Source organism: Schistocerca gregaria, unplaced genomic scaffold (genome assembly GCF_023897955.1).
Source record: "Schistocerca gregaria isolate iqSchGreg1 unplaced genomic scaffold, iqSchGreg1.2 ptg001410l, whole genome shotgun sequence".
Lineage (NCBI taxonomy): Eukaryota > Metazoa > Arthropoda > Insecta > Orthoptera > Acrididae > Schistocerca > Schistocerca gregaria.
The window spans coordinates 7,501-17,500 of record NW_026062711.1 but is presented as its reverse complement, the minus strand read 5'-3'; the positions used below and the strand labels follow the sequence as shown (position 1 = coordinate 17,500).

The 10,000-nt window shown below is 56.9% G+C and overlaps 1 protein-coding gene across 1 annotated transcript; it reads right to left on the bottom strand.

Annotated features, from left to right (window-relative positions):
* Positions 1-598: 598 nt before the first annotated feature.
* Positions 599-1,284, bottom strand: LOC126331820 (translation initiation factor IF-2-like). The gene is made up of 2 exons (XM_049996523.1): positions 1,191-1,284; positions 599-999 (listed from the first exon to the last, which is right to left on the bottom strand). The coding sequence occupies exons 1-2, from the start codon at positions 1,282-1,284 to the stop codon at positions 599-601; spliced, it is 495 nt and encodes a 164-aa protein (XP_049852480.1).
* Between the last annotated feature and the right edge of the window lie 8,716 nt (positions 1,285-10,000).

Here is a 10,000-nt window from a genome sequence, read left to right as displayed (position 1 = left end):
TCCAAACCGGGCTCTGCAGCCTTGCTCGCCGTGAGCGATAAGGTGTCGGACTCCGGTCTAGTATCCTTGCTCACTGGCGAATGGCACTTACAAGTTATAGCGGCGCTTGCTGTGCTTCGGCCCTTGGCCGGGGTGCGGCGGGCGCCGCTTTTACTAAGGCGGCGCTTGCTGTGCCTCGGCTTCGGCCGGGCTGCGGCGTGGTGCGGCTCCATGCGCTGGCGGCGTCTGCTGTGTCTTGGCTTCGGCTCGGATGCGGCGGGCGCCGCTTTTGCTGGGGCGGCGCCCGCTGCGCCCTGGCCCTGGCTGGGGTGCGGCGGGCGCCGCTTTTGCGTTAAAGTCATTTCACGCTCTCTGAGAGGATGTGTTTCCGTCTCTGCCTGTGCGCGCTACGGAACTCACTCCCCACAGCAGGAGCAAGGCGTTATCGCGGTTGACTTATCGGCCGTGGAATGCTGAGCTCCATGACACAAGTGCCACGGGAGGTATACTCCCCACAAGGAGACGTCTGCACGAGGCGGTTGGATCGAACATCGACCCTTTCCGGCCGAGTGCGCGTCTCCCACTACTGCGAGCGCTTGTAGGTGTCGGACTCTTAAGTCTAGTATCCAAGCTCGTACGTAGTGCGTGCGCGTGCAGCGGAGTGTGTCGACGTGAGTTGGCGCGCTACTGCTGGACTTGTGCGCACGGCGGTGCGCTTCGCGCGGCTCGCTGGCGGCGGGTCCTGCTGTGGCCCCGGCCTCGCGCGTGAACGCCCGGCGCTAGCCGGGCGCGGCGCGGTTGGCCGGGGTAGTGGCGGGTCTTGGCTGCCGGTCGGGCTGTGCGCTTGCGCGCTGCCGTGTCGGCTGCGCTGCGCGGGGCCGGGTGCGGCCGGGCGATGCGCGCGCTGCTGGCTGGCGCTGGGCGGGCGGTCGGCCTCTGGCTGACAGCCCGCTCTCGCGGCTACGCTGGCGGCGGGCGCGGGCCCGGCTGCGCCCGGCTCCGCCGGCCGCGCCCGGACAACTTAGCGGCGCCGCCCGGCCACATGTAATGTTGGTTGTGGTTGGCGTGTGCGGTTGGCGCACAAAGCACAGTGGGGAGTAGGGCGGTCATCGTTCCTGCGGAAACCAAGGCTCTCACTTTTGAGGGCCAAAGCGGAAGCAGGCCGATGTCCACGCGCGGGGAAGGGCGCTGACTGCGAAGCGCCCTCTGACTTTCAGAGGATGCAACGCGGGCGGCGACCCGGCCTCGCTCGGAGGATTCCTTGGTGTATAACTGCGGAGTGGAGGCCGGCATCGGCCTTCGCATCGTGGAAGTCACCGGGAGCTGCCCCCAGGAGGATGCTCCTGAGTGGTCTAAGACCACGACCACAGGGACGAAGGCTAATACAGCCGACGTACGGGCCTGGCAAACCCGGGGTGCCCGAGCCCGGTGCTGGCAAGCGCTACCAGCGCCGTCCGTAATCTGAGACACGTACTTCAACGACCGCTGTGAGGCGCGCAGTGGAACGTCGTGCGTGTTTCGGACCGGAGTCTTGGCTTAACCGCCTGGGCAAGAGAAGGACAATCTCTATAATCACCCCTCACCCTCTGCGTTAGCTGGCGGCTATGGGGCGCAAGGCTGTTGAGTTGTGAACAGTCGTGAGTCAGCCACCTCAGAGGACCGGCCGACCCTCTGTTGTATAAGGCTTACCCAGGTGGGCGGGGCAACGCCTGGGTGGACCACTTATATCCCTAGCTGATCGTGGGAACCACATGGCTTCTCTCAATCAACCTTGTCCCGACGGAACTGGTGGGCCGTCGCGGAGTCACAACACCAACCATTCAGGGGACGAGTCTGACACTCCGTGTCAAGACGAACTCCCAACACAAGGGCAGTCGGAGGCCCATAGGCCAGAAGACCATGACCCCGCGCTTAGCGAGCCAGAATTGGAGCTCCGTACACCTCGTGCACGGAGCGCTAAGACTGCAGCAAGCGAGACGCTGGCACGGACGCTTGCAGACGCGAGTGAAAGTGACAGTGAGAAAGAACGGAAGGCAAAAGTGAGGAAGCAGAAGAAACACCTGCGAAAACTGCTCCGGCAGAGATCGCTGAGTGCGGACGCTGTAACCGATCTGATGCCGCCACCCCGCCAGCCGGCGCCGAAAGCGGCACCTAAGGCGGGAGACAAGCCGAAACCGGCGCAGGTAGCCGGGCGCAAGCCCGGCGGCCCAGTCGGGGAAGGCGCAACGGGGAAGTCCGAACCGAAGGCGGAGACGAAGGCCTCGCGGCCAACGACACCGCCGGCGGGGAAGGCTGCGAGCGAGCCAAAGCTGGCGCAGGTAGCCGGGCAAAGACCCAGCGGCCCAGTCGGCACCGGCAAGCTCACCCAGACTCGCCCGGCGGGAGAGACGGCGGCCCCACGGCCGAAGTCTCAACTGCCGGAGACGGCGAAAAGTGTGCCGAAACCGGCGAAGGTAGCCGGGCAATTGCCCAGCGGCCCAGTCGGGGAAAGCGCCAGCAGTAGCCGCGCCTCTTCACCAATGTCGGGTGCCGAGAGACGCAAGTCCCGGACACGACGGAAGAAGCGGAAACCGAACAAGCAGCCGGACTCGGCGCAGGTAGCCGGACAACAGCCTGGCGGCCCAGTCGATGACGGCACGTCCCGATACAAGGCAAGCCCAAGCGATCTTGCGACCGTGAAGCTTATCGCGACGCGGCTCGAGGACGTCCTGAAGCTCGTGGACGACTCTCTAAAACCGGGACAACTGGTCGAGGAGGGAAATCTGGGGGACTTTAAGAGACAACTGAGAGCTAAGTTGTTTGATTGGGCCATGGCGCAGTCGGCCCTCACCGGAAGGGTGGAAGCCTTGGAGGAGGAGCTGGCGAGGACGAAGGCGGTGCCCACGGCGCCACCCAAGACCTTTGCACAAGTTGCCGCCGCTCCACCCATACCAGAACGGAAAACGCAGGCGATGATAACCAAAGCCCTGACTGAGAAGGCAACGCTCTTCATCAAGTCCAAGGGCAATGAAACTGGCGCAGAAGTGAGAAAGAAATTCACCTCCCTGGTCAAGCCTGAGGTTGAAGGTGTGAAGTTCTCACGGGTCGCCACAAACGGCCCGACGCTCATCGTAGATGTGGCGTCTGAGACTGATCGCCAGAAGCTTCTAGCTAACAACAAACTGACAGAAGCACTCAAGTGCGAACTGCCGAAAAAGCTCAATCCGCAGATAATCATATATCATGTACCATGTGTCATGAAGAATGAAGCTGTGGTTGAGCTAACTCGAAAGCAAAACGACCTTGGAGGACTTTCCGAAACACAGTTTCGCCAGGAGTTTAAGCCGAAGTTCCGGACTGGGCCAAGGGGCAGACAAACATCACATCTCGTGGTGGAAGTAAGCCCCAGACTCAGAGTCGCGATTCTGAGGCAGAAGCGACTGTACATGGGCTTTGAGTCCATGCCGGTTGACGACTACCTGGACTTAGTCGTTTGCACGCGGTGCCAGGATGTGAACCACTCGGTAAGGTTCTGCAAGCAGGACCCGAGTATAATAACATGTGGGCACTGTGGCGAGAACGGCCACATGAGGAAGGACTGTAGAAAAGCGGGGGACCGAGCGGTCTGTATCCCGTGCAAAAAGCGTAATCGCACATGCGAAACGCCAGGCAAAGAGTGTGCCTACTACAGGATTCTCACTCAACGCAAAATCCAGCGGACAGACTATGGGAGACAAGACCTCTCGTCAACCGTCTCCATTCCGGCCGCTACCTCTCCTGTCCCCGACCGGACTGTGAAAAATCACAATGCCAATGTCGGTTAAGATAGGACAGCTGAACTGCGCGCGAACGCAAGCGGTGATGCAGGAGGTACGACGCCGAGCGGAGGAGGAGTCTCTAGACATATTATGTCTGCAAGAGCCCTACTCTAGGGACGGAAAGATCCGATATATGCCGACAACAGCTCAGATCCTGGCTGGGGGAGAGCATCCTATGGCAGCAATTGTTGTGCTAAATCGTTCCTTCAGAGCAGTCAAAGTGGCGCACCTAAGCAACAGATGCATGGTGTTAGCTGAGATAAATACTGGCGATTTCACCTTTTTCGTGCTAAATATGTACTTTCAGTACAGGCACAGAGAAAGACCGTATATCGACCAGTTAAAAGAGGCGGTTGGGTTCTACCGCAATGACTTGCTGATTTGCACAATGGACGCAAATGCCATGTCACCCCTATGGCACAGTGACATCACGCCTCTTGGTGCTCGACGCGCCGCCAGGCGAGGTGAGAGACTCGCTGAAGCAATTCACGAGCTCAGACTAGAAGTGCTGAACCGACCAAACTTCCCACCAACTTTCGAAGGCCGCCGTGGAGCGACCTCGAATATCGATGTGACACTGAAGAGTGCACACGAGCATCTCCGTGCGGAGAACTGGAAGGTATGGCGGGGAATGACACTAAGTGACCACAATCTGATCACATTCACTGTAGCCTATGATGGGGAGCCTCCTCCTGAAGACCAGGTGAACGGCACCGTCAAGTACAACTGGCGAAAGGCTAATTGGGATCGACTAAGAGGTAATCTAGTGATACCGAATTGGCCAATGGATCGCGTTGTGGACGTTGACAAAGCTGCAGAAGATCTGACGGCGGCCATACAGACAGCAGCAACAGGCGCAGTCCCGTTGGCCCACACAGGGAAAATGCCTAAGGCACCTTGGAACCCTGAGCTGCAGCGTCTCCGACGCGAATGCAGAAGAGCGCGGCGGCATTACCAGCGCAGCGTAGGCGATCACATTCGTGAGGCCACGCTTGCGCGGTACAGGCGGGCCAAAGCCGTGTTTAAGCGGGCACTGCACACAGTACGGACTGAGAGTTGGCAGTCTTTTGTTCGTGACAGTCTGGCGGCTGACCCCTGGGGTACACCGTACAAGATTGCTGTGTCAAAAGTTCGGTCACCGACGGTCCTGTCGACCCTAAGGAAGATCGATGGCAGTCACACCAAGGACTGGCAAGAGTCAGCTGAGCTCCTCATGAGTACCTTATTGCCCGACGATAGTAGCGAAGATGAGGACGAGGAACAGGGGAATTTGAGGCGACAACTCCATGAGCTGTATGCCGATGAGACGCCTGTTGCTCCGTTCACTGAACGTGAAGTTACCGCCGCAATTCTTGAATTGCGCCGTAAAAAGGCGACGGGCCATGATGGACTCGCTGCCGAGGTTCTCCAAGCCCTGTGCGCGGAGATCTGCCCTTACCTGACTAACCTCTACAATGAGTGCTTACGTCAGGGACGGGTACCAGAATCGTGGAAGTTGGCCGAAGTGGTCATTCTGATAAAGGGTGAGGACAAGGATCCGGAAGTGCCGAAATCATACCGACCCATCTGTCTCTTGAACTCCATGGCTAAGCTCCAGGAGAAGCTCCTATGCCTTCGGCTAGAGCAACACCGGGAACTTAGGGGACGCAGTCCCGACCAATATGGATTCAGGAGGGGTCTGTGTACAGAAGATGCTATAAACAAGGCAATGTTGTTGGTGGACACATCTACAGCCAAGTACGTTGCGGGGATAATGGTTGACATCGCTGGGGCTTTCGACAACCTATGGTGGCCGGCACTGTTCGACAGCCTAAGGAAGTTGGAATGTCCTGGGCCCCTGTACCGGTGCCTGCTAGACTACTGCCGTAACCGGCGGGCGGTTTTGCGGTGCCCGGGGCGGGCGGTTGAGAAGTCGATCACCAAGGGATGCCCACAGGGCTCGGTCTGCGGTCCCATATTCTGGGATGTAGGCCTCGAGCCTGTGTTGGCGGAACTAGGAGAACTGCGACAAATGCGAGGCGTAGTAGCGTACGCCGATGACATCCTTCTAGTGATAGAAGGTGACTCTCGGGCAATGTTGGAAGTAAACTGCAACGCAGCGCTCAACGCCCTGCAGCAGTGGTGCCACAAAGTGAAGCTGAAGCTGTCTGCTGAGAAGACTGTGTATATCTTGCTGCGCGGCCGTTTGGCACGTGGCCCTGTACTCCGAATTGCTGGCGGCGCCAACGATGGAGCTATCAGGCGAACACGCATGGCGAGGTATCTGGGAATCCACCTCGATGAGTCCAGACTGTTCTCTGCGCATATCGAGATCGTATGTCGCAAAAGCCAGGCCCTCTTCCACAAGATAGCCAGTATTGCAAACAAGCAATACCATCTGCCATTGCAGACATTAAGGCTATATCACTCGAGCATTCTCGTGGCCATCACGGCTTACGGGTCGAGTGTCTGGGCTCATAGGCTGAGACAGAGAAAACCTGCGGCGGCGATGAGGAGGCTGCAGCGCCAAGCGCTGTTGCGCCTCACTGGAGCATACAGCACGACTTCCGCCGATGCGTTACTAGTCATCACAGCAATCCCTCCACTTGACCTGCTGGTCAGGGAAAGGGGTGCGCTGTATTGGCTCCGGAAGGGAAATCCGGATGGGGTCAATAACATCTTAGGCCGACCGGCAGACAGCGCTGCTGAAGTCCGGAACTGGCTCTTTGACGAGTGGCAGCAGAGGTGGGACGCGCTCCGCACAAGCAGGCGCGTGCACCATTTCTTCCCCAACGTGAGAGAGCGGATGAGACTTCGGTTTCTGAAACCCTCACGGGGATTGGTGCATTTCTTGACAGGACATGGGCCCTTTTCCACCTACTTGTGTAGGACTGGCAAAAGAGAAACCACAGACTGTGACTGTGGCGAGGAAGGAACCCCGGAGCACACTCTGTGGGACTGTCCACAATTTGCTGAAGTACGGGAACAACTGCCCCCTAACAGAGATGTTAGAGCGCTACTCCGGAGCAGAGAGCACTGGAGGGCGCTCAACACTCTTGCGTCTGCAATATCCGCACAGGCTCTGGATCAATATTTGCAGCGGAGGGCTTTGGAACTCGTGAGGGAAAGAGCAGGAATGCTCCATGACCCCGACACGACTCCGGAGACCAGCAGCAATGATTCAGATGACGACTCATGGGCTGACGATGACTAAGTGGCGACAGACTCTAGGCCAAGAACCCGGAAATTCCGGGCTCGACGATGGGCAAGGCCTGGCTAGCCCGAGCCGAGTGCTGTGGACCCTGCTACCCGCAGGAGAAACGTGCGCCGGCTGATTGCCCATTGTAAGCGGATGCTACGGCGGCACCACCTCCACGCGGTTCCCCGTGGGCACTGGACGGCAGGTCGCGAGACCTGAAGCCCGGTGGCAAAGAGTGCTCCTCTGTGGATATAGAGGGTCCGTTCCCCCGCACAATGGTGACGGTGTGGGGGTAGTTTTTCCAAGACCGCTTCCTGCGGTGGCGACGCTGGGGTAGAGTCGACCACTCGCCCATTGTGGAAGGTAAACATTCTGCTGTTCATCAGTACTTTACTAATAGTTCAGTCGTCTCACGGCACTGCTTAGTAATTGATGCAGGGCCACATAGATAGATGATACATGCGAATGTCCCAATACATGCTCTGGACGGCGGGCCGCGAGACGTGACGCCCGGTGGCAAAGAGTGCGCCGCTGAGGATATAGAGGGTCCGTCCCCCCGCACAGTGGTGACGGTGTGCGGGTAGTGTTTCCGACACCGCTTCCTGCGGTGGCAACGCTGGGGCAGAGTCGATACTCGCCCACTGGTGGAAGGTAAGCATTCTGCTTTACATCAGTACATAACTAATATTTCAGTCGTCTGACGTCCCTGCTTAGTAAATGATGCAGGACCACATACATAGATGATACATACTGTAAACTGGGGAGGACAGTGTGAACCGCACTCGACCCAGTCACCCTATCTCACAGTCCACTCTGTGTGTAACAAAGCGAAAGCACCAAAGCACTATCGTTCAACAACATCCATTTTATCCTCGCTGCCACAGGACACTATCCAAAGAACGACAAGAGGAACGTCACGTCCACTAATAAGACAGAATGTCTCACACCACCCGCAAACAACGCAGCTCAAATCAGCCAGCAACACCCACAGTGGTCCACCCAGTATCAACACAGGACGCAACGCCACGCCACAACACAAAAGGTACAAGTAATAAAATACCCTTTGGCCACACTCCTTATAAAGGCATCGAACCAACCCACCACCTGACACCAGCCAAACGTACATCCTGATTTGACACATCTCTGGCAACCTAACCCACGTTGGCCCTTAACCTAACCCACGTTGGCCCTTAACCTAACCCACGTTGGCCCTTAACCTAACCCACGTTGGCCCTTAACCTAACCCACGTTGGCCCTTAACCTAACCCACGTTGGCCCTTAACCTAACCCACGTTGGCCCTTAACCTAACCCACGTTGGCCCTTAACCTAACCCACGTTGGCCCTTAACCTAACCCACGTTGGCCCTTAACCTAACCCACGTTGGCCCTTAACCTAACCCACGTTGGCCCTTAACCTAACCCACGTTGGCCCTTAACCTAACCCACGTTGGCCCTTAACCTAACCCACGTTGGCCCTTAACCTAACCCACGTTGGCCCTTAACCTAACCCACGTTGGCCCCTTAACCTAACCCACGTTGGCCCTTAACCTAACCCACGTTGGCCCCTTAACCTAACCCACGTTGGCACCTTAACCCAAGTTACGCTGCACCTTAACCCAAGTTACGCTGCACCTTAACCCAAGTTACGCTGCACCTTAACCCAAGTTACGCTGCACCTTAACCCAAGTTACGCTGCACCTTAACCCAAGTTACGCTGCACCTTAACCCAAGTTACGCTGCACCTTAACCCAAGTTACGCTGCACCTTAACCCAAGTTACGCTGCACCTTAACCCAAGTTACGCTGCACCTTAACCCAAGTTACGCTGCACCTTAACCCAAGTTACGCTGCACCTTAACCCAAGTTACGCTGCACCTTAACCCAAGTTACGCTGCACCTTAACCCAAGTTACGCTGCACCTTAACCCAAGTTACGCTGCACCTTAACCCAAGTTACGCTGCACCTTAACCCAAGTTACGCTGCACCTTAACCCAAGTTACGCTGCACCTTAACCCAAGTTACGCTGCACCTTAACCCAAGTTACGCTGCACCTTAACCCAAGTTACGCTGCACCTTAACCCAAGTTACGCTGCACCTTAACCCAAGTTACGCTGCACCTTAACCCAAGTTACGCTGCACCTTAACCCAAGTTACGCTGCACCTTAACCCAAGTTACGCTGCACCTTAACCTAACTTACGCTGCACCTTAACCCAAGTTACGCTGCACCATAACCCAAGTTACGCTGCACCTTAACCCAAGTTACGATGCACCTTAACCCAAGTTACGCTGCACCTTAACCTAACTTACGCTGCACCTTAACCTAACTTACGCTGCACCTTAACCTAACTTACGCTGCACCTTAACCTAACTTACGCTGCACCTTAACCTAACTTACGCTGCACCTTAACCTAACTTACACTGCACCTTAACTGTCACATGTAACGTCACAGGAATGTAGCTTTGCCTAACAGCAACCCTCTGAACATAGTTCACTGCTTGGATCCTCTGGTGTCATGTGTATTTCTTGATGCCATGGTGCGTACCCTCACATAAAGGTCTTTCGAGTGTTGCGTACTTTCTACACAGTCCCGCTAACCACTGGAAGGGTGTACCGCTACAGAACGAATATCGCCCTCCCCTCCTGCCCTTCCAAGCTGGTCGGTCAGGCGTTTGTTTGTGAAATGAGCCTTGCAGCTGTTCAGTTGCATTCGGTTGTCGATGCAGTCAGTGTACGTTGTGGTACGGCCTGTGTGGACTGTCCGCTGATGTACGCGTAACCCACACTGATCATCCGTCGTTACGTACTGAGTGACATAATGTGGCACATGCTTGACCGTACACCGGCTGCGCCCTACAATGGCGAATCATAAGGGCCATATGTTGTGCACGATGCTACTTGTCTCGTCTCCCCATTACAGCGAGATTGCACTGTTGTACGCCGTACAGACATGTGGTAGGTAGGTACGGACGAAAGTATTGCATGTTGGCCCCCCCCCCCCCCCCCCTCCTCCCTCTGCCGGGAATCAGCGTGAGCCGTCTGTTGATG